General features: G+C 41.9%; 1 protein-coding gene across 1 annotated transcript in view; it reads left to right on the forward strand.

Annotated features, from left to right (window-relative positions):
- The window catches only part of Slc35f1 (solute carrier family 35 member F1), a 431,638-nt gene that overhangs the window by 381,986 nt on the left and 24,054 nt on the right, over positions 1–25,598 (forward strand). The window contains exons 4-7 of the mRNA XM_013352427.2: positions 1,389–1,548; positions 8,620–8,776; positions 10,692–10,744; positions 18,285–18,439. Coding sequence (XP_013207881.2) covers positions 1,389–1,548; positions 8,620–8,776; positions 10,692–10,744; positions 18,285–18,439 — 525 coding nt within the window. The remainder of the gene's footprint in view (positions 1–1,388; positions 1,549–8,619; positions 8,777–10,691; positions 10,745–18,284; positions 18,440–25,598) is intronic.

Consider the following 25,598-nt stretch of genomic DNA (forward strand, 5'->3'; position numbering starts at 1 on the left):
AGACAAGGGTACACTCTGTAGCTCAGGTTGGCCCCACACTCATGATTTGCTTGCCTTAGTTTCCCCAGTACTTGGATTGCAGGTATGATGCATTGTGCCCAAATACAAGATGCTTCCCTCTGCATTAACTCTGAGCTTTGTGCTGATAACCAAGAAGGGTTGAAGGGGTTGTTGCCTTTCTAGTAAGAACTAGAGGCCTCCTGAGTACTGGACAGTCCAGTGACATAGAACAAGGGCTCCCATTCCCTGCACGGGACTCTTCTCATTCCCTTCATGTCCCCGTGTTCTCCCTCTACCTTACCAAGGTCAGTTGCACCAGCTCTCAGGGACTCAGGCCACATTATTTTTTTTTATTTTTTATTTATTTATTAAAGATTTCTGTCTCTTCCCCGCCACCGCCTCCCATTTCCCTCCCCCTCCCCCAATCAAGTCCCCCTCCCTCCTCAGCCCGAAGAGCAATCAGGGTTCCCTGCCCTGTGGGAAGTCCAAGGACCACCCACCTCCATCCAGGTCTAGTAAGTTGAGCATCCAAACTGCCTAGGCTCTTACAAAGCCAGTACAAGCAGTACAAACCCATTGCCATTGTTCTTGAGTTCTCAGTAGTCCTCATTGTCCGCTATGTTCAGAGAGTCCGGTTTTATCCCAGGCTTTTTCAGACCCAGGCCAGCTGGCCTTGGTGAGTTCCCAATAGAACATCCCAATTGTCTCAGTATGTGGGTTCACCCCTTGCGGTCCTGAGTTCCTTGCTCGTGCTCTCTCTCCTTCTGCTCCTGATTTGGACCTTGAGAATTATGTCCGGTGCTCCAATGTGGGTCTCTGTCTCTGTCTCCTTTCATTGTCAGGCCACACTATTTGTCAGGCCAATATGTATGGTGATATTAAAAATGAAACAACAACTATTAAAGACTTTTCAGTATTAGAAGGCCAATAATTGCCTGAAAAAAGTAAGTACACATTTTCTAGGTTTTATGAATTTGAAAAAAAAAAACTCTTTGACCACACCTTTCATTCCCATAGCTACTCCTGAAGTGGTGGAACCATGTCAAATGGCTCCAGGTAGCCTCCTCATGGCCCAGGTGTTCCTAGGAGCATTTTCAGGGCTCTGAAGAAGATGGGCAGTGAAACGACACAGAGAGGGCGGGGAAGCTTTCACCCCATCCAGGCTAATTCATTTGTCATCTTCCCCTTCCTCGAGTCTCAGGAGGATGTCTGTGGTTAAGCGAGACACAAAGCTATCTTGTGTCTAGGGCTTTAGGAGCTTTCACTGCTTCTGCTCTGCCTCTAATGAAGGCTGTTCAGCGAAGGACTTTCCGACAGAGTGGGGCTTTTTTTCTGTGTCCTAGCATCCCTGAACCCTTTGCTGTTCTTTCCTTTAATGCTCCCAATAGCTCCTGGACTGTTTTGTGATCCCGGTGGTGATTTTGCTCTCCTGGTTCTTCCTGCTGATCCGGTACAAGGCTGTGCATTTCATCGGCATCGTGGTCTGCATCCTGGGGATGGGCTGCATGGTGGGAGCTGACGTGCTCGTGGGAAGGCATCAGGGAGCAGGTGAGTCTTGGGGTGGTCACCAGGTCACTCATATCTGCGAGGGGGACCCCAGGGATATAGGAAATAGGACTCCTAGGAACTGGGTTGTTCTGTGGCAGAGTTCGTGTTGTTCATGTTTTTGCCCCACTCCTAAAATAGTAGCTAATATAAGGTCCTTAATACATATATCCTAGATGAATGTAGGATATAAAATTCAGAGATGTTCACATAGTTTTTAAAAATGATGTCACCAGCTCTGTGAAGGAAGTTTTGAATGTCAGAGCTGTTGGCTTAGAACTCTAGTTAAAGGTAGTGTTGACAAGTCAATCAGAAACTTAGTTACAAAGCCTTTCCCACTCCTCCCCACCCAGCCCCAGCTCTGTCAGGTCCGAGAAAGACAAAACTTCCTACCTACTGGATGACGGTTGGTTTACAGGCCAGAGAATGGGTATTTACAATCTGAAGACCAAAAAAGAACCTGTCGTTTCTAGAGGATGGAAATGCGATCTCTTGCATTGATTTTTATGGATTTATTTTGATGGGACAAGCTGTTATATTGATCACAGCTTAGAGACTTCTCAGACAGAGTTTTGTGATTAAGTCAGCAGATTCCTGTGAATATTCTGGGGGAACCCCGATCCCGGTAGTTTCTGGAAGGCCTTTGTCAATAGATTTCAAATCTTTGTGCTACAGAAAGAGTTTTATTTTTTTTTAAATTTATTTATTTATTAAGGATTTCTGCCTCCTCCCCACCACCGCCTCCCATTTCCCTCCCCCTCCCCCTATCAAGTCCCTCTCCCTCATCAGCTTGAAGAGCAATCAGGGTTCCCTGACCTGTGGGAAGTCCAAGGACCGCCCACCTCCATCCAGGTTTAGTAAGGTGAGCATCCAAACTGCCTAGGCTCCCCCAAAGCCAGTATGTGCAGTAGGATCAAAACCCAGTGCCATTGTTCTTGAGTTCTCAGAAAGAGTTTTAGAAGAGAAAAGAACAGCACAGCCTCCTCCCCGTCCCTTTGCTGTCACCAGAAGTGGACTAGAAAGTGCTTACCTCGAAAGCTCTTGCAACCGTCCTTTCTTTGAAAATGTTAGACAGTGAAATGAGTATTCAAATTGGGGCAGATTGCTTTATGAGACAAGGCTGTATGAAATTTCTGGGACGATGTCACATACATTGCATCACAGAAGTTTGTAGCAAAAGTTAAGGACCTTCTTCAACCTCCTTTATATTTGACCTAAGTGAACATCAGGTTCTGGAGGAGCCAAACAAGTTATTCAAGATTACAGCGCTGGGATGGGAGAGGCTAGACTCCTGGGCTCCCCGCCTTTAAGGCAGGTTTTTTTTTCCCTCCACATTGCCAACAACTCAAGCTACAAACGAGAATAAACAGGGAACATCCTCATTCTCCTGGACCTGCAGCCGGAAGGTTATAATTCCCTACCTCAGCAGATGGCTTAGAAATATAAACCCATTGTCTCCCCAGTTCTCCCGTGTGAACCCTTGTTCTGTGGACCATTGGGAGATAGCTTACAGGCAGTCTGATGGAGTGCTTCGTAGACAGTGAGTGGTCTTGATAGGAGTCTTTTCAGAACTCCGTAGATGGCATTCTGTGTGATATAATGCCACAGTTTGGCTACAGTTTCTAAGCTTTCTTGGCACTGTTTAAACACAGATGAAACAGAAGTATATGCCTTTATTTAGAAGAAATTTGGCTGTTGACCCTAGCCGCTCATTCCAGTCATCTTATTCCATAGACAACCAAGCCAGCTGTTCCGGTAACTCCAAGAGCAAGTGAACTTTGAACTGATTCATTAGATTGCATACACTAATGTTTTCTGGCTCTGAAGTGGTAGGAAAACATTACAAGAAAAGGACTACAAGTCCATTTTGAGAGCCTTTCGTTAAGTAGTCACTTTCTGTAACTGAAATGAAGACATGGCTCAAACATGCTGCAGCAGTCCCAGTGGACCCTCTGGAGGCTCACAACATTAGCTTTTGTGACATACAAAGCAACTGTGTAACCACAATTACATCTGATGACTGCAGAGCATCCTTTGTGCTGCTGAAATGGTGCCTGAGCAAATAGACCAAGGCCTTAAGCCCAGTGCAAATATGAAATCCAAGGTCTCTTTGGATACACATACTCTATCTCAATAAAGCATTACATTTTGCAGAAATCTCAACTATTATATAAGCTATTTTTTATATTTATTTATTTATTTTTGGTTTTTTCGAGACAGGGTTTCTCTGTGGCTTTGGAGCCTGTCCTGGAACTAGCTCTGTAGACCAGGCTGGTCTCGAACTCACAGAGATCCACCTGCCTCTGCCTCCCGAGTGCTGGGATTAAAGGCGTGCGCAAAAACACATTGCTTTTGAAATCAATATAAGTTTAAAATTTGTCTCCGTTATTGCTAAAATTGTCCCTCTTATTTCTGTCTTTATAGTACAGTGGGCTCAATTGCATTAATCAGCCAAGATCACCAGGCTTTTCTGTAATATTTTGGATACTCACAAGAACTTTAATGAATCATTCAACTCATATAAATTCTGACAATCACATCAAGAGCTTTCCAAGGAAAAGAGAATGTCTGACTTTTTTTATTATATTGCTTAAGTCTTGTTTCCTCTTAGCTTAAGATTTCAACAGTTCTGTCCCCAAACATGGTGATTTTAGCCCACTCACAATTACTTTGGCCTCATTATAGTTAATTGTTTTAATATTCTTCATTGGCGTGTTTCCTCTTCTGCACACCAGGAACTCCTCCTCGATTTGAGTCTGGGTGAAGGAACCTTCTCAGATGATATCAGGAACTGCATATAAAAAATAGGTCCAGGCCCAGAATGAGCAGTGCTGATGAAACACGCCCATCTTATTTGCCTACTGCAGACAGGGGTCAAGGAAGGCGCCCAAGCTCCTGGTATGAGAGGCCTCACTTTGACACCCATGGTGTGCCTGTCATGGGCATGGCTAGTCACCCACCATAAGAACTTCCTATACCATTAAGGTCTTCAAAAGTAGATTTCTTTTCCTCTTTGTTCAATAATAGCAGTAGACCTAATATGAAAACTCTCTTTTCATGAACATTTAGCTTCCCATCTGCGTCACAGGTCTCTCTGAAAGACCATCTATGCCTTTGCTGATGTGAGTGGTGGAGATATCTAGTAGATCGTAGGAATGTTGGCTGTGTCGGAGAATGGAACCATGGGCCGGTAAAACCCCAGAGATACGTCACTATGGCCTTTTCTAACTTGTGGTTATAAATGAACGGACGGAAGTTTTAAGAGGAAGACAAAGATTAAAATCATTCCCTATTATAAAATATAATTCTCCTAAAAATAGCCTTTTTCTACTATACTTATTGCATCATTTAGGTCAGTTGTGATGATGTTAATTACCAATGGCAACAATTTATTATTAGCTATAACTTTGTATTTATTTCAAGGAAAAGAAAATACTCTGAAAGAGCCAGACAGCTAGGTGAAATACGATAAAAGTGACGATTTGTTGAATATGCCATGCTCCCAAGCACTGTCTCATACATTACCTCATTTTATCCTAATAACTCAGAAAAATTCTCATGTTTCATCCTCTAAATTCAAGGTAAATTATGCAGTTCGGATGGAAAATCTTTACAGTTTTTTTCCTACTTAACTCAATTCTTATCTTTCTATAATTGTATCTCGTTTGAGAAATATAAAGGTGCTTTAAAATAGTTAATTAGAGTTAATGACCACCCTGGATTGCCCAGGATGGAGGATTGCTCAGATGTGAGGTTTTATAGCTATCATAGAGTCCCATGAAAGCGAGAGAGTTAGTTCTCTGTTTAAAACTCCAATCTATTTAAAGGTCCATTTTCATCAAAGGAACTAGCAGTCTTCCAATACTCCCAAATAATAAAGCTTATTCTTGAACCAGTAGCAAATTGTGATTTTTAGATAACCTTCTCCTAGTACCACACATAACAAATATTTATCTTAAAAAGATGTTTCTTGTAATTAAGCAGGAATTTTATATGAAAAACTATTTCTTTTCTGTTTGTTTTTCAAGACAAGGTTTCTCTGTATAACAGCCTTAGATGGTCTGGAACTAGCTCTTGTAGACCAGGCTAGCCTTGAACTCACAGAGATCTGCCTGCCTCTGCCTCCCAAGTGCTGAGATTAAAGGCATGCACCATCACTACCTGGCCAAAAAACTAATTCTTGAAAAACAATTAGGAAAGGTTGACTAGAATCCCTGAGCAATCTAGAGTGAGAAGTATCCCACCTGTGCAGACAGAGAACTATTCAAACAAAAGGAAGATGAGCCCTTTAGACACATAATTTATGAACAAGCCGTGTGACACGGTATGCTAAACATTTTGTGTACTATTTTATTCTTACAACAATAAAAAGAGAAAATAACATAAAGGAAGACCCTGTAGTTCATGACAGATGTGGTTTACCCAGCTCTACCCGAATTGAAAGCTACGACAATTCAAAACATTGCCATATGAGGGGTCAAGATATTTTCGGTCAGATAGTTAATTTTGACACTGTGGGAATTTAGAAACGTGTAGCATAGCACATCATGGTGGAAGGGTATAGCAGAAAGGGGCTGTTTCATTCGTGGCATGCAAGGAACAGAGAGAGAATGAGAGGCCAGACTGGGTGTCAATGTCCTCTTCAGGACCATGCTCCAAAAGACAACTTCTTTTGTCATCCTACTACCTCATAATAGTTCCACTTCTTGTCAAGAGTACCATGTACTGGGAACCAAGCCTTCACAGGTGGGCTTTCAGGGGCATCTAAGTCCAAACTGTAGCCCACGCTATATGCACATATATCCACTTTAAAGTAACTTTAAAACTAATAAATGGAATTATAATAATAAATGCTGTGTAATATTTTGTCAGTGGTAACTTTGAAAATATTTCTGAACTTGAAGTTGTGTTTGAATTATATTATTACCAAAATTTATCATCGAATAAATGAAGATACTGATAACTACATTTCCTTTAGGAGGCCAGCCTACAGACTAGCCTGGAATGGCAAAGAATGGGTTTGAGGGACTCTGCAGCTAAGAATACTTGTTGCCCTTCTAGAGGACCTGATCTCAATTCCAGCACTCGCATCTGGTGTCTTACAACTGCCTGTAACGCCAGCTACTGGAGATATGACAACCGTGTGTGCACATGAATCAAAATAAATCTTAAAAGATAAATAACTCTACAAGACTACTCACTAAAAACCAGTGTCCACTTTTTAGGACTTTTAAAAGATAGACTGATGTTCCTCTATTTCTTATTAGGATAGTTCACTATGACTTCATTTTCAGGAATCCATTCATATAAAATTAATTGTATTAACTAAGAGTTCTATTCAGAAGCCCTTCTATATTTAACTAGTACAACAATAATTGATATTCATAACAGTGACTTCATGTCATTACAAGAGTCTGAAATATTTCCTGAATGAAAAGTGACTTTAGAATGTGCCTTAGAATTTGGGGTATTGACTATGTCACATTCAAAGACTTTAATGCTTCAGTAGCTGACACTTAAAAATGAATCAGTTGCTGAAGATTTCCGGATAAAGACAACCTTCATTTCTCTAACAGAGGTACCCAGGGCTCCTTCCTCCAGGTTTGATTTCCTCATTAGGGCCTCCTTTACATTTTCTGCTCATCTGCTGAATAGCGATGGTAGCTCCTCGTGGACTCAAGGAAGTCTCATCGCCCTTCCAGAATCACATCTCAGCTTCATTCCCGTGAGAGTAACTCCAGCAAGCCGTTGTCTTTTAGGGTCTCTTCCACTCTCCCCCCAGCCCCGCCCAGGAGAGGGAAGTTGCTTGGGAAAGGGTGATTTGCAGAGAGATTATAGCCTGAGGTAACCAAATGCAGAAGTCCGTGGAAGCCCTGCTTTGGTTCATGTGAATCCGGTACCTAGAGAATGTTCCACGCTCTCCAAAGATAGTGACTGCTTTCTTCCACAGTTTTAGGGTTGTTCAGAGAGTCTCAGAATTCAAAGATTCCAGAGGTTTGTCTCTTCCTTAGTGCCGTCATAGTGGATAACCTTCCCATTCTTCACGTCTGTGTGTCTGCCGAGCTGACAGCTGTGTGGCACCTGATACGCTGAGACAGAAGCCAGTAGAGAGACTCCATCAGTGTGGTTGCTCCTACTGTTGCTTTTTATTCTCTCTTTCCATGGCTTCCATCCACGCTACCTGTATGGGAAGAGTTCGCTCAATTATAGGATAAGGAATTTATTAACTAAAATGAAGAAAACCAGCTCGCAAATCACAATCCCAGAGAACTTAGACAACAATGAGGACCCTATGAGAGACTTACATAGATCTAATCTACATGGGAAACAGAAAAAGACACGATCTCTGAGTATATCGGAAGCATGGGGACCTTGAGAGAGGGTTGAAAGGGTGAGGGGAGAAGCAGGGAGGGGAGCAGAGAAAAATGTATAGCTCAATAAAAATCAATTAAAAGTTGGACATAAATGAGAACCAGTCCAAACTGAGTTTGAAAAAGAGAAAATATTAATATTATTGAATTATATATGAAGCTGTGTCAGAGAAGTTGAAATTTCATGAATCCTATCATTCTCCTTGACTAAGTCTGTACATAGCTCATCAATGGTTATATATGTGTGTGTGTGTGTGTGTGTGTGTGTGTGTGTGTGTGTGTATTTGACTGCTGTTATACCTCCTCTCTATCCATTGAAGTGGGTAGAAAGTGACTTCATTGGGTTTATGACAGATTCCTCAAACAGTTGGAAAATGCCCTTAAACAAAAATAATACATGTGCATATTAGCACGTATGTGCAGACACATCCTTAGACAGAGACATGCGCTCTGGAGATAACTGAACGGAGAAAAACTTCATTCTTTGGGAAAACTCCCAGTTCCACTAAGATATCTAGGTAGCTTTTTATATCCCAGCATGTCTAGAAAGCATATTTTTAAAACCTTTACTTGATTTCAGTTAGAAGTTACTGGGCTTCTTATAAAAGTGTTGGAAGAAAACAGACAAGAGAAACTCAGTTTTCTGGCGCCAGATTCTTGCTAAGATTTTTCTGAGACTCCATCTGCTTTCTTTGTTTCCTAGGGGAAAATAAGCTGGTAGGGGACCTCCTGGTCTTGGGAGGAGCCACGCTGTACGGCATCTCTAACGTCTGGGAAGAATCCATCATCCGAACCCTGAGCCGAGTGGAGTTCCTGGGAATGATTGGCCTCTTTGGTGCATTTTTCAGTGGAATTCAATTGTGAGTAAAAACAACAGAACGCATGAAAGCAATAACGAGTGGGTTTTATTTTTACAGTTTTTGCCTTCAGAGTGTAAAACCCAAGGCAGAAAAGCAATCATCAATCTTCTGCACAAAGATTTTATTCAGTCTACAAACTATATCCTTACTATTTCCAAACTAAGTAAGTGCATTAGAAATTATTATAAAACATTTAACAGATTTTGGAGATGATTTTGACGAACTAGAAGTACACATTTTAGCAAGGAGTGGGTTATAATTCATAGAGAAGGTATAAGCAAAGCCTAAATGTCATGTTTGATGCACATCAAAAAGGATAGGTTTTGTTTATTAGTGACAGCTGCTAGGAAATGTCTACTTTAAAACTGCCTTTTATGTGAGAGATGGCTCAGCGGTTAAAAGCACTGGCATCTCTTCCAGGGGACTCAGGTTTGATTCTCAGCATCCATTTGAAGGCTCACAACCATCCGTAACTCCAGTCTCAGTGTATCCTCTTCTGGTCTCCTTAGATACCAGGCATGTGTGTGGTGCAGAGACATCCATGCTGGCAAAACACCCATATACATAAAATAAAATGAAAAACATTTAAAAATACTAAAATTCCCCTTTTATAGGCATTTTTATTGCCTATGAGTTTGCAAGAATTTCAAATTCATGAATCAGAATCTAGCATTTTCTTTTCCTTAAAAAGATAGGGATAGAACACTGAGATTTACTAAATGCCAAAAAGTCAAATGCACCACTTTGTCAATAATACCAAAACTGAAGCACAAGTCACTCCTTAATGCATTATCTAGTTCCTGAGAATTTGTTGTAAATTAAGCATCATTTCATACCAGTAAAGAGCGCACATTTCAACTCACATGAAAAGCAGTCTAGTTTCAGCTGATAGTCCATGAAATTTCATTCTACAAAACAAAACTTTCTGCAATTGTATGGGTTTGTTGTCAGAAATTACTTGAGGAAAATACTTTGGCATCACCTGAAATACTGTACATATGGGTCGTTTCCAGCACATTCCTCAAAATCTAAGTGTCCTGAAATACTGCAAACTCTCCAGGGGGCACATAGAAATGGGAAAAGTGTGGATTTATTTGGGGGTCATTTAGAAACTGTGATGGCATTTTACAGCTCCCAAACTTACTGATTGATCTTTGTGAGATGAAAAAAACGATTATTAAGTAAACTACTGATGGCTGACATTTTATAGATGGCTCATTTTAAGCATTATTATTAGTATTCTTGCATCCAAAATATATGAACAGAGAACTGCAGCTCTATTGCTTGGTTACAGTCTGTCATTGCTAATGGAGCTTTGTTAAGTGAATTAGATAAGTTGAGGTGCACTGGACCCAAACCCTTGCTAGAAGAGTGGTCGAAGTGGCGCCACCCTTCCCTCCTGCTCCAGTTCAGTCCTTGGACCAGCAACGCTGCTGTCACCCGAGAACTAGTCATCTGCAAAGCACCTGGCTGGCCCCTCCAAGTTCACCTGAATTGAAGGTCTAGGGAGGAGGTTTCAGACACAGTGGATGAACACCCTCCAGATGGTTATGGGATGCATGTAACTCCGAGAATCACTGTTCTATTGGATGCTCAGTGGGTAAAATGATTAAGCCTCTAAGCATAGAGTTGTCTGAGCCTTGCCATTTACCTCACCAAAAAGCTCATGAACAAAAAGAAGCTAAATCCTAGAAGCCTGTTTGGTTGAGGACAGTGTGGTTTCAACTCCCCCAGACCCTCATTTCTGCTGGTCACACCTCTCAAGACTATTCAGGGGAGACCACAGGCTGTCACTGCAGAGGCCAATTTAATTTTGAAGTTCAATTGGCCGCACTAATATTTATGTAGATATGGTAAATGACAGACAAAGAAACCATGTGTGTGATCATCTTGCTCATTTCCTTTGTGTCTACAGAGCCATCATGGAACACAAGGAGTTGCTAAAGGTGCCCTGGGATTGGCAAATAGGTAGGGATCGACTCATTTAAAATTATGGTTTTATTATTAAATCTGAGAAATGCATTTGAAAAGTTGTGTGAGAAGGGATGGATGGGGCAGACAAGGAAGGGATTTAGAGCGACGGGGGACCAAAGAAAATAAAATTACCTTGCCGTGTTGGGAAGCCCTTCACACAATAAGAAACTGGATTTCCTGAATCACCTAGTTCCCTGCCTGAGCTTCTGCCAGTTAACACTGTCAAGGTGTTTTATGGGAGACACAAAAGTGTGTTATTAGGTTAAAGACCAAGCAGAAAAGAAAAGCCCAAGGCAGTCGTGGCACAGAAATGAGAGCAATTTGCTCCAGCCAAGAAATACAGAATTGATGTGAACATTAAAAACCAGCACTTTGGGGAAGGGGGAAACTGAATTCAGCAAAAAGTCTTGAAAAGAAGTTGCATAATGGGCATTCCCGGTTTCCCCAGACCTTTTCAGAAGGAAGCACGTATACTAAAGAAATTGTTAAATGGTCTCTAACGGGCCTTGGAATTACTGGACAGGCATTTGACTGCTCCACGGACATCCAGGGCATCTTCGATTCTGCCTCTTTCTAAACTCATTTTCTTCTAAAAAAAAAAATAGGGTAAGGCTTTCAGATCTATGGTGATACTCTCATGGATAACCATTCTGCAAGCCCTAGGAAGAAATGCCCCTTAATTCACTCAAACAGTCTGTCTTGAAGCAACAGATACCAGCAGTGAGCATGGCTTGAGTTTAGGCCAGAGGTTCTTAACCTTTGGGTCAAGGCCCCTTTGGGGGAGTCCCATGTCAAATATTCACATTATAATTCATAACAGTAGCAAAATTACAGTTATGAAGTAGCAACAAAATAAGTTTATGTTTGGGGTCGCTACAACATGTGAAACTTTATTAGAGGGTTTTGGCATTAGGAAGGTTGAGAATCCCTGGTTTAGGCCAGGTAGGGTGGTTCTTGAAATATGTGTGCAGTGTAAATATCAATCAGAGTTGGCGGTGGGGGGATACAGGTGCTGTCCCCCACCTCCAATACCGATGGCTTTGGTATACGTGACATCTCCAGTATATTTTCCTTCCACTGAGAAAGACACCAGTGACAGGTAGATCCCTGGACCACTTTATCCACCCCCAATTTACAAGCCTCCAGAACTGGCTTACTACCAGCACTATGCCCCCTGGTGGCTGACCGAGTGACAGACGTCTGTTTGACCTGCTAGGTTAGTTAGCTCCCTGCCTCCAAACAAGGGCTAACCATGTGTGTTTCAGAATCCTCCACTGGTTTGTTTCTCGAGTACGGATAGGGAACGTTATGATTAAATGAAAATCAATAGAGAGGAGAGAGAGGGAAGCGAAGCGGGCAGCTGGGAACGAAACCAGCTGCAGGGACCAGACGCGTGTGCCTCTGTGACTTTTAAAGCCAGGCCTCTTAACCGCGGCTCATCCTTCACAGCGCTTCACCCGCAGTGGTCTGTGAGGATAAATTAATTCGATATTGATGGTAATGGCAGTAATCAAAAGGAATTTGTCCTCTAATTATGTAGATGTCCTGTGCATGTCCGCCGAGACTCAGTTATAATTCAGTGTTAGTTAAATGTGCCGTCACAAGGTAGTGTTAGCCTGAGCGCTCATATTGCCATTAAGATGTCAGGCCCCTGCAGCTCAAGATGATAAAGACGGTGTAAAAGGTACATATCACAGGGCCATTAAATTAACTCCTGGTAGGAAATGAAGCCAACATGGCCTCGATATAGGATCGAGTATTCATTTCCTCCTTTTCTGAAGCACTTGTTTGCTTGAATTGGAGATTTTATACCACAGTCGCCTTTATTCCTGTTGGCTTACTCTGATGGGCTACAGGACAGGGTCTGGTTGTCTAGCTTAGCCATAGGTATGTGACACTCAGGAAACCAATGGTCACTAAATGAGCAGGTGAGTGAATGGCGGTGGAAAAGATGAGTCTCTGTTGTAATCATCCAGAACCAAAGGGAAACAGTAGAGACAAGAGCAGAGGCTTGAGATGATGTTGTGCTATCTTCTGAGCAACTGAGAGATGGCAAAGCAGCCATTGAAATTCATGGACCAAAGGATCTGAGAGACGCTGAGGGAGTTCAGCATCCTCCTATGTTCCCACTCCCCATATACTTCAGGAGGTCAGCCATGAGTGTATCAAGAGCCTTGCCCTTCATGGCTATGTCCTGGAGAAGGGCACATATCACTCTGATTAAGAGAACAGAATCCTAGCATGGCTGGAATATAATAGATGATGGGTAGGCCTTGCCTTAGGTCTCAAGGACCTAAGATCAGTTCCCAGTAACACATGGGAGGATGGGAGGCTCAGAATCCAAGACTATCCTCATTTATCAGTGAGGTCTCCCCCTCTATCTACAGCTCTTATATACCTCACAGAATCTCTGGGGCAACTCCTAGGTTATCAATGCAGAGAACATTTTTTCCCTATGGTGTAAGCAGAAAGATAAGTGATTTTTATTTTCTGGATATGAAGATTATTTTTAATGGATTATTGTTTTTATACAGTGTGTGGACTAATTTCAAGATAGAGAGATTAAAAGCAAGACGATAATGGTTATCGTTGTTTTTATCCCTTTGTTTTACTCTACTGAGCAGAAAGATTGCTTGTGATTATCTAATCAGTAAACTCGAGTAAAACATAGGACTTAATACAGTCAAACGGTCCTCCCCCAGAGAGGGAGCCTTAGGCTCACAGCCAGAACTCTGGTAAACAACTTAAATATTCCCTTTATCTCATGTGCAGTTTTGTGTTCATGAGCATATGAGCAAATGCAAACTGATGTGAAGTCAGATGTGGAAGAAAGGATGCTCTGGGAGTCAAGAGAAATGGGTTTGCTTCCATGGAGGTACCTTTTCACTTCTGATGTGATAGCTGAGGACTGGTTTGTTACTCCACCTGGCAATGGGATCATGTGGTTACACAGCAGGAAAATTCCGAAGGTTCCTTCAGCAAGCATTGAGGATGCTGTGGGAGATGGCTCAGTAGGCAAAGGGATGGCTGAAAAGTATGAGGACCTGAAGTCAGATCCCCAGAACGCAGGGGGAAAGCCAGTCATGGTGGAGTGTGGCTGTAATCTCAACACTGGGGAGACAGGATCCTGGGGCCTTACTGCCCATATAGCCTACTTAAACTGGGCAGCTCTGAGTTTCTCAAGACTTCCTGTCTCAAAAAATCAATTGGAGAGTGATTGAGAAGATACTTGATATTAATCTTTGATACACACACAGAGAGAGAGAGAGAGAGAGAGAGAGAGAGAGAGAGAGAGAGAGAGAGAGAGATTTGTACACAGAGGCACACAACAGAATGTATGTACAAGGCTAAAATTTATGCCTGCATTTCTGAGATGACTTGACCAAGTTTTGAGTTTTCTGTGATAAAATAAATTTGCTTTGCCTTATTGTCTTAGCAGATCCATGTAGCCCAATGCTTTTGATATGTTTGACATAATACATATATTCTGAGAAATCATTATTTTGCTTTTATTAATAAAAATGTCTTGTCTAATCTATAAAAGAGAAGACGGATGAAAAGGAAAAGGAGATGGAGATAGAATACATGTAGCACAAACAGACAAACACTATGCACACATATGTATACACGTATGCAAAATGAAATAGTAATATGTCCACAGGCTGTCCCTTCTCCTTTTATCTTCAGAACAACTCAGCAAAGGACATTAGTGGCATGTACCCAGAACTCAGACTGCCCATGAAAGCTGAGAGAGAGGCCCTTGGCCTGTTTCTTACAGAGCAATATCTTCTCCACCCCCTGTTCTGCACATACGAATGATCCTTCCCAGGCTGGGCAGGTTTGGTCAGTGAGAGGAAATAGAGGAAGATGAGATGAAGAAAGAAAGTGGTGTTTTTCCTTATTCCATACTCTTTGTGGTCAGCTCTCCAGAAACAGCTGAATCCAGTGTGGTCTTCCTCTGTGGTACTCCCCTAGGTAGTACAACTTCTGCCTTTGTTTCTCTACATTATGGGGTATAATTTATAGCTATTTCTACTCTTTAGTTGCCTCTCCATCTGAGCTTCCCTGTCACCCATTCAAAGGTGTTTATAGCAGATGTTCCCTTAAATTTCCTCTGCTCAATCTTGTTTGGGCTGGGTTTCTTCAGCTACATAATCAATAAGTCCATTTCCCATCTACAGTATAGACAACAATTCTATTGCATTGCTTTTTAGGTTGGCTAATGTGTACACCACCCATGACACATAGTAAAGACCCCATCAGGATTATCTAGTAGTGTCATCTTCAGTGTCTCTACCTTAAGTCTCTTCAGTGCATGAAGACAAGAGAAACCACACTCTAAACTTAGTGAGAAAATGACTTTCAAATAAGAAATGGTTATATACATGCTCTGTCTATATGTGTACTTGCTGCAATCTTTATGTATTCGCTAGACAAAAATAGTTCACTTGTTTGAGCATGTATATTGATTGTAAACTCTCCTTGGACAGCAAATTGAGCCTTGAAATGAACTGCTGATGTCCATTAACTACCTAATGTCTACCTCAGAACAGGAGATGGGCAAGATGTGGCAGTCCTTCATCCCTCCTCTGTCTAATTGTGTGTTCATCTGACTGGCTGTGCTTGACTCACCAAAGAGGGTATCCACACGCAAAAGCCCTTGCTGGCTTAGCAGAAACGGTCAGCTATGATGTTGTATTTTACCCACACCTGACTTCAACAGCTTTACAAAATCCACATAGAATGTTGAAACTGGGGCCATCCTGAGTTGGCCAAGATTCCTAGGGGATGGTTTGTTTTATAGCTGTGCTCCTACTCTACTTCAGTCAGCAACTGTGGCTTTTAAAGTCCTGCCTCTTCTCTGCGCCTGCCATGACACATCCAGCACTTGACTAGACAGATCCATACGAATGGGGAGGAATTACCTAAACCAGCACATTCGAGCGTTGTCCCACTCCCACTGCAAACCCATCCTCTCACTGCTCTTCGTCTAAGTAAACGGCACCTTGATGCTCTCCTTTCCCCTCCCTCACTCTTTACCTTCAGCCATCAACGGGTTGGCTCAGTATTCTCAGACCCAGCTACTTCCCTTTTGCTCCTTAAGTGAGCCACGGGCCTTTGCTGCTGGACACAGATGCCTCTGTCCTTGCAACTCTCTTCCCATGCTGTCCCATTCCGTTCCTCCTACAAAGAGCAGCAAAAGTCATCTTTTAAAAATGCAGATCAGATTGTGTTTCATCACTGGTGCAAACTGCTCAGGAGATCCCTCTTGCAATTAGAAATCTCTTTCTAAGACACATGAAGTTCTGCATTGTTTACAGCCTCCCTAATTCCTCTACCTTGTTATTATGATTCAGTCATTCTGGCCCTCTGGAAGACCCTAGAATAAACCATAACTTTACCGTCCTTGAGAATCTTTTCAGGTAGACATCTCTGTCTCCTTTAATCTCCTCCTAGTTCTCACATTCAAAGTAAAGGCCACCTTGGCAGAGCAGACTTAGCTGAGGCAAACCCCGGTCAATCTTTTCATTCTATAACTGTGAGGAGTGCTAAGCTTCTTGTCTGTCCCCCATTTTGATTGATTCCTAGCCCAAATCAGAAGATCCATGGCATGCTAGATTCACAGAGAAGAGTTAGTGGAAAAAGAGAGTGGATGCAAAGCATCAGAGCCCACAAGTCACTGGCCATATATGTTTTACCAGGATTCTAGAACTTGTTAGCACAGTCAGCCTATGAGCTAAATCAATGATACCCAAGACACACAAACAGGAAGGAAGGAAAGGGGGAAATGAGGGAAGGAGGGAGGGAAGAAGAGAGGGAGGGAGGGAGGAAAAGGCTCTGGTGTGTCTGGACTATCTTCTACACAAATTTGATTATCTTCAGTAGAATAATTTAAGGATAGAACTTGTTTCTAGTCTGTTCATAGCAGATTCTTAAGGAATACTGAATTAATTCTCAGTCTTTTTATGTATTAGTCACAGATTGTCTAGTATTTGTTGTATTTTTGTAAGCTGGTTAAAGGAAAATAATCTATAAGTAACATGAAACTCAAAGGAAATGGACTATTTCATGGAATTAAGTTTTCTGATGCAGAGTCACACACCACCCACTAGTACTTAGGCAGAAAGTACACAAGCAGTACGGTCTCCTAGCTTACTGAACCTAGAAGTAGAGATCTTATTCCTCTTGGTGTGGAGGGCATGTCCACCACACTAGATGGGGCTGTTGTACTGTTTGCTTAATGGTCACATTGATTTTTATATGTACTGGATGTAGCATGTTGCTTTCTTTAGTCTTAGGATCACAAAGCTAGAATAAACTTTGCACCCTTTAGGATCTTTCCTAGGAGTAAAACAATGGAGGAATCACCAATCTTAATCACAGGAACTGGGCATCTGATTGTGCCCAAGTTCCCCTGAACTCCCAGGATTCAAAGGAAGCAAAGTGTTCACATTGTACACCACCTTTAATCTGAGTTTCCATTGGAGAGATTACTTATAATTCTCAGAGAACCATAGAACTGTATCATGTCTTATTCTTTCAGAGAACAAACAAAGAAACAAGCATTACTTTTATGTATATGAATCACCTCAATATTTGGAAAATGATGGAGCCTACAATTACCTATAGAACCCTGCTATACACAATTGAAGCCTTATATTCACAGAATTCGTATTAACAGTGGTGTGTCTGGAGTCCATAGAAGCCTAGAAAAGTTGGCAGAAAGATAACTGAATTCCTTTGGAGGTGGAGATGAGCAGAATTCATTCATTCAAAAGAAATTAAAAGATTTCCTATATTCAAAACAATCCCATTGTCTGCCCAAAGACATAGTTTAAGACTTCAGCTTGGTAGCCCAAGTTCGGATCTCTAATTTCAGTAACTGGAGTTTACTATTGAGAACTGTACATAGTATATTTCATTCCTGTTTTGCAAATAAAACCTAAGAGGTTAAAAATGTTTTGAAATACATGAACAGGGCATGAGAGATATCTCAGCAGCAAAGACAATTTTGCTGTTTTTGCAGGGGACCTAAGTTTGGTTCTCTTCACCCATACTGGGGAGACTCACAATGGGCTTCAACTCTAGCTTTAGGGAGTCTTATGCTTTCTTCTGACCTCCTTAGGCAGGTGCATGCACACGAGCGTGTGAGCACACACACACACACACACACACACACACACACACACACGGGCGAGGTGAGAGTAGTCTTAAAAATGACACTAGCTGTAGTGAATTGGGGTAGACATTGGAAGCTCCTGCATATTACCACAAAAAGCTTTTCTGGAAAGAGCATGGTGTCAGCTACATGTGAAGAAGAAGAAGAGCATGCATTTTGCAAGCACAAATTTTAAGGTCCCATTTTGTGTTTTATCTATATACCAGCCAATATTAAACACCACACAGTGTAGTAAAAGCAAAAAAAGCTACCTACAGTCAGTCATGGACACAGTACCCCACCCCTTATTCTCCAACCCCTGATGCTAAAGGTGCCCTGCAGAGACCCTGACACTGTCTTCTCTTTGCTCCCCAGGACTTCTCTATGTCGGCTTTAGTGCCTGCATGTTTGGTCTCTACAGCTTTATGCCAGTCGTCATAAAGAAAACGAGCGCCACCTCCGTCAACCTTTCTCTGCTCACAGCAGATCTGTACAGCCTGTTCTGTGGACTCTTTCTCTTCCACTACAAGGTATGGTAACCTCTTTGTGACAATGACAGTTATAGGGATATCAAGTAATGGAGGACATGGCCTGGGATTTGGTGTGTGGGGTTCTGATTGCATGTGGTGAGTGGGACTTCACCTCTGGGTGGAGATCTCATGATCTGGATATGCTTATTTTAACTCAAAATAAAGGCAGCATTTTGTCCTGAGAGACCGACCAGTGACTGGGGACAATAAGACAACAGAAGGTAAGCAACTGCTCTTTAATAATGGGGAACAACTCAGCATAGAAGCTATGCTTTCCAACCTAAGATTAGAAAGTTGATATTTTATATTCAATTCCCAAGCTGCAGCTACAAAAGAGATTTTGCTGAAGACTTTGGTAGTTTATTTTCTCTTTGGGTAAGTGGCATAATCCTCACAGTTCTCTAAGTGGCAGATGTTCTATAGCAAACATGAATGGAAAAGTTCTCTAAGTGGCAGATGTTCTATAGCAAACATGAATGGAAAAGGCTGTTGTGTTCCATCAAAAAAGTATCATGACTAAAATACTGGAGTTTGGTAGAAGAAAGAAAAGATTTGTGTCAAGCATTTCAGTCAAGGTATCAACCCTGGGAAAAAGAAGAAATCCCACGCCCCACCCCACCCCCAACACACAAAGATGGCCGTCTCTTCAAAGGTGAGATTGTATTGTGCACACTTCTGCTATCAGAAAACAAGCTGATAAAAAGTAACTTTGGGGAAATAAAAGGTTTGTTTTGGCTCACAGTTCAGAGGGAAACCAGTCCATTCATGTGAGGGCAGGCCTGGAGGCAGGAGCATGAGGCTGGCCTGCCATTCAGGAAGCACAATGATCTCATTCCATCACACACAAAAGACACAGAGAGAAACAGAAAATGGGACTAGTTTAGCAAACCCTCAAAACCCATCCCAGTAATATACTTTCTCCAACAAGGTGCCACCTCCTCATGGTTTCATAAAGCACCAACTCGGGGCCGAGTCTTCAAATACATATGTCTTTGGGGGACAGTTCTCATTCAAAGCACAGCAAAGACCCTACACACATCTTCACAGAGGCAGGCGTGGCTAATTGAGAATTACATGCCAACGTCCACTGCTATTCCTCTAACATCACACTTGCTGCATCCATTAATAATCAATTAGAACTGGCATGTGTGAAGAGGCCCACTTTGTATTTATTCATTAATTCTAGAAGATAAGGATTGATGGGGATTTGACGCAGTATGACCAAGAGTAGAATGGCCAGTCACAAATATCCAAAACAGGACATGGGAAAGAAGAAAAGGCAGCAAAGGAAGCCCCTAGACCCTGCTAGTCAAGTGCATCAGAGGGTATCACAAGTACAGAGGGTGTAGGGTCATGTGAGCAAAGCTCCTTCAACCATGTGACACTGGGCTTGGCTTGAGGGGGGGCGGGGTTCTTAGAGAAATGATAAACTAGGAAGTGCAGGTTCTGGAGACAAGAGGCAAAGCTAAAGTGAATAATGAGAATTATTGTAGAAAGAGGCTGAAGTCCTACTCAAAACAGAGAGGAGAACACAGACCAGGCCAGTCGATGAGAGGACCAGAGACATCCGAAAGACTATGCAATCAAGTAGTCTCCTATATGCTATGGTTTTCTCCAAATGTAAGTGACAAATTCAAATTGTATTTATTTAAAGCATATGTGGTGGGGTTTGAAAGAAAATAGCCCCCAAAGGGAGTGGCGCTATTAGGAGTTGTGGCTTTGTTGGAGTCGGTGTGGCCTTGTTGAAAGAAGTATGTCACCATAGGGGCGGGCTTCAATGCTAAAGCTAAACCCAGTGTAACTATTCACTTCCTATTTTCTGTGAGTCAAGATGTAGATTTCTCAGCTACTTCCCCAGCACTATGTCTGAGTGCATGACACCCACATTTCACCACAACAATGGACTGAACCTCTGAAACTGTAAGTCACCCCAGTTAAATGTTTTCCTTTATAAGAGTTGCCGTGGTCATGGTGTCTCTTCACAACATAGAACAAGATACTTCAGGACATATAATTTGTCAAAGTCTTACCACAATCAAGCTAATTTACACAACCATTCCTCTCTCTCTCCCCCTTCTCTCTCTCTCCCCCTCTCTTTCTCTCTCTCTCCCTCTCTCCCTCTCTCCCTCCTTCCCCCCTCTCCCCCTCTCCCTCGCCCCCTCTCTCTCTCATTAAGACTGTCTTCTTCAGATTTCAAGCAAGCATTACCATTACTTTAGTCACCTCGCTGGGCGCTAGTGTGCAGAGTCTACTCATTTTCTAACAGGAAGCTTTCTTTCTTTGGCTAACATCTCCTTAGTTTTCTGTGAGTCTTTACTTTGCATGGGGTCTTTTTGCCCCAAATAGCATCAAACTGACAACTGAAAGAAGCTTCCCAAGGCTGGGCCATATTTGTTTTTTTTTTAACTCATTTTGTCAAATTCCTGCAATTTCTGTGTCCTGAGCTCACCCAAGTCCTCACAGGGGTAAAATTGTCTTCCACTCAGGTTGCCTCTGATACAGTGCTGGGAGGGCCAGGCTCCCTCAAAACCTCAATTATTTTCTAGAGTCTTGGGGACCCCTTGGCCATGGTCTCATCACTATGGCAGAGAGACTAGCTTTCTCCCTTAAAGTATCCTGATCTGGTCCACTCCTTAGCATGATCTCAGTTTTTATCAGTTAACCTTGTAATTGAAACTCTAATTATTAGTTAACAACTTCATTGGCTCCTAAACAGGAAGAATCTCATCATCTCTTTAGGAAGGATGATTAAAGTCATTGCTATGAGTGAGGGCCAAGGTCATGTTTTAGACAGTCCAGAGCCAATCCAGCTACCAGCATCCCTCAACATGATGTTCTTGAAAGAATAAAATGCAGATTCATCAGCCACCCACTAAAACCTCAAAATCAGAATCTGGGAATATATTTAGGAAGCTTTACCTAAATAGTCAGCTTCTCCATGAGTCCAGTGCTTTCTGAATTTGAGCAACTTAAATTCAAAGTAAAAACATTAGTAAATTTTATAAAATTGAAAAAAGTCGTGGTAATAAAGTATTAATTTATAAGTTCTATGGAGATATTGGAAGAAAAAGCTGATTATATTTTTATACATCTATTTTAGAAAAATATGTATTTAAGTCTCTTGTTTATTTGTATTTCATCTATCTGTCTGTCTCTGTGTGTCTATCAGTTTATCTACCTTGAAATATGTTGCTGTGTACCCCAGACTGACCACGAAGTTACCGTGTAGTTGAAGGTAACTTTAACCTTCTGACCCTTCTGTGTCTATCTCCCACAAGCTGGGATTACATGTGTGTGCCATTACAGCAGGTGCCAGGTATTAAACCCAGGCCTTCATGCATGCAAGGGAATCAAGCACTGTACCAATGGAGCCAGATTCCAAGACCTTCTTATACATCTTGCATTATTTCTGTTTCCATTATGAAAGTCAATAGTTCCTGGAGTACTCTGGATACGAGACCCATATCAGGTAGACGGCTTGCAAATGCTTCCCCCTTTTGGTGGTTGTCGCTTGTTCACTTTTTTCCACATAGCATCTGAAGAACAAAAGTTTTCTAAATGTACTTTTGATGAAATCAAATGTGTCTATTGTTATTTAATTGTGGAAGAAATCAAGGAATCCCACTATTGTGCTGAGCTGCTGAGTCTTCTCTGAATGCTTTCTATATTCTATGGGTTTTTTCCCCGAGGCTCCTCCTAGTAGCTTCAAATTACTTTCTTCTTTCTGCTCTAGAGGAATAGTTGACAGCCACAACTAAGGAAGCAATGTTCAGGTGAGGATGTTGTAACTGTGAAGAGTAGGTGCAAGCTGGTCATTCTTAACTATGGCTTCATGTGAAGAGTCTTCAGGATCCTGCTGTACAATCTCCAGTCTCCCTGATCTGGGAATTCTATGCATCGAATTGTGAAAACCTGGCAGTACCCTCTACTATTCGCCTGTAGTTAAACCCCTGGTTCAGACATACAAGCAAACAGCTAGGACCAAGTGGCGCCAATAAAATATTACTGCTAACTAGTCACTCTGTCAGGAAGTCATCATTCCAAATTGTGAAATTGACTTCCATAGGAATCAGTTCTCATCACTGCGGGAGACAGGACAAGGATGTGAGTGCAGGAATGTAGAGGGCCTCCTGCTTCAGTGCTGGAGACTAGAACAGTCTCCGGGATCTCTAGGTTTTACCGCAGCCTGCAGTTCGAGTTTTTCCTCTCCCTATACCGTGATGTGTTTATGCCTCCTTCTGGTGTGGTTATGAGTGACTGTAAGTTGAGCGGAAAGGCGACTTTCTCACAGATGTTGCCTAACCACACAGAATTAAATGACTAAATGAGGCTCTCCCGCCCAGCATTCATTATTTGCTCTTCCTTACTCTGTACTCCCAGGGGGAGAAATCCATTCTTTCTCCCCCCCCGTTAGCTGGCAGCAGCATCTCTGTCTTAGTGCTGACTGGACAATACAGCCCTCATCCTGGAAAGCAAGTGTCTTGATTCTAAATGAGACTATCTGGATGGAATGGGGCTCATGCAATCTCCACGTTTATGACTTTGGAAAGTGGCTCTGCGCTTGTGTTCTTTATTTTCTGACAGCGATATTGAATCCAGAATAGTAAATCTGCAGCGACCTATGGAAAGGCTGAGAAAAGAGCCTTACTCAGCTTCAAGAGCCCCTAAAACCAAATCCAAGGAGAGATTGGCATAGAAACTTTTCAGTTTGGTAGTCTTGGCTTTTCAAGGTCAGAGCGTCATCTTACAGACTTTGTGTGTTTCGTATAAAGATTAGATTTACAAATGGAGACTTGCTGCTTTGATAAATTCCCGCAACCCCAGTGGCTGACCAGGGGCTTAACATGTAGTTCGGGAAGTCAGATCGCTCAGTAATAGTCATATTTTGGTGACTCTGTTGCTTCTGGGAGGCTTTGGGGGAGAACCCCACTTCCTATCCAGCTTTTAAAGACTTCCTATATTTCCCTTTCTTCTGGCCCCTTCCTCCATCTTCCAAGTCAGGATATAGTACCTTCAAAACTGATTAGTCCTGCTTTCCAATATATTAGGGACCATTGGATTATAGTAAGCTTACCCAGTAACCCATGATAATCTCCCCATCACCAAATCCTTAATTTAATGCCATCGGCAGAGCCCTTTTTGACAGGTTAAGTAACATGTTATTCAAAGATCTCATCATTGAGGAACACAATGTTCTGGCTACACAGGGGGACTATTAATAGTCACGGGAGATAACCAGAATGCCCTGGCTGCAGGTCAGGCCAGCTGGGGCGTGATGATGCCCTATCCAGAAACCATGCCTGGACAATGACCATTCTCCCTCAGATGCCTGTACTCTGGTGGTAGAATTTCTCAAAGGCATCCCAATGTCCTGATAATATGTGGTTTTAATAATGAAATCAGTAATTCATGTGGGGAGAAAATAAAGTGGAGTTCAAGAACTCCTTTCATGTCCTCTGTGTGCAAAAGGAATTGAATAGCTGAACGTTAAGATGTGGCCAAAGTCAGAGGATTTTGGATGTAAAGTGTGGTTTGCATTTACTCTTTAAATTCTTTGTGGTGGATACTTATTGTCTCTAGATTTCAAGAGGATGAGATTCGCCATATGTAGATCTCAGAAGAGTAAGTTGGAAGAAATTGCTGCTCAGCAGTGACTGGAGACCACAGGCTTCGAAGATTAAACGTATAACTCAGGTTTAGCAATCCCTGTCTCATTCTATTGTCTAGTACTACTGATTTTAAAATTGTATAACTAGATGCAACTCTTAAAAATTTGCTCTGAGTTCTTGGTAACTCATCTCATGTTTAAAAAGCCAAATGTGACCTCTCACTCATAAAACTATAAGCTAGGCAGTAGTAGCATGAGCCTTTAATCCCAGCATTCCAGAAACAGACACAGGGGATCTCTATGAGTTTGAGACCAACCTGGACTACAGAGCTAATTCCAGGATAGCCAGAGCTACACAAAGAAACCCTGTCTTCAAAAACCAAAACCAACAACAAAAGAGTAGACATATTCCAACAGACATTTCAACTGTGCTTTTTGCATATTTTCTTTGGTGCAATAGATTTTTATGAGTAATCCAAAAACACAAACAGCACTTGACGGTTGCTAAAATAAAATGAAATGTGTGGAAAATCTATCAGTAAAATAGTGGCCAATATTGGATGCGGGGAATATTTCTTTCTGTCTGGCATTTAAACCAGGGACTAACTTCCACATATCTGCTATAACCGTTTCATGGTTTTTTCACGGTGCCACAGAACCGCTACAATAATTAACATTTAGAGGCATTTCATAGGGAGGAACGGACGTCATAGTCTGGATAACACACTCTAGAAAATGATGGGGAAAAGTTAACACCGTGAACTCTCTTCTGGTCCCCATCGAACACTCCACTTAGGTCACCAGCTCATATATTTGTTCACTCAGAGCATCAGGGAGCTACAGCACCCTACTTGAAGAGCAGTATCTTATGATCATAAGGTTTCTATAAAACTTTATTCTTGCATCAAATGCTTTTACCAGCCAAGTAGTCACTAAAAAATGTATCCAAGACAGTGACCGCAGCTGTTTGGTGTAAAGTGATGAATGTCCATGCCACAGAATTTCATTTCTTTTCATTAGCAACCATGCAGAATATTTTTGTCTAAACCTTTTATGAGATGACTTATCCTATTATCTCCAGGAGTTATAAAGAAATCAGAAAAAGAGTCTCAATGACCACTTATGCTAACACCCGAGGTTAGATCCCTCAAGGTCAGAACTGGAGCTCTGTGATGTCCTGATCCTCTCTCCTGCCACTAGTGTCACAGCCCACATGTCACCTTCCCTTCCAGTTTCACTGTCATCGTAAGAAATTTGGCATGTGAAATTTAATAATGCGGGCATGATTCATTTTAATGACGTATTATCATGTGTTAAATTTAAAACAACTTATTTATCCTTGCCCCGCTATGTGCAGTTGTTGCTTTGCAATTTGCCACCTTATTTACAAACAAAGTTGACAGAAGCACTAAAAATCACCAGGCAGATGGATGCAAAAGTTGAGATTCCAAACCCCAGAAACTTGAATTGGCCAGTGATTTCAAATGCCTTTGGTATCTAAGTGCCCGTGCCAGATAGTTTTCAGTGGGACCCTTTCATTAAGAGTGGAAT

The sequence above is a fragment of the Microtus ochrogaster genome, linkage group LG9 (genome assembly GCF_000317375.1).
Source record: "Microtus ochrogaster isolate Prairie Vole_2 linkage group LG9, MicOch1.0, whole genome shotgun sequence".
Lineage (NCBI taxonomy): Eukaryota > Metazoa > Chordata > Mammalia > Rodentia > Cricetidae > Microtus > Microtus ochrogaster.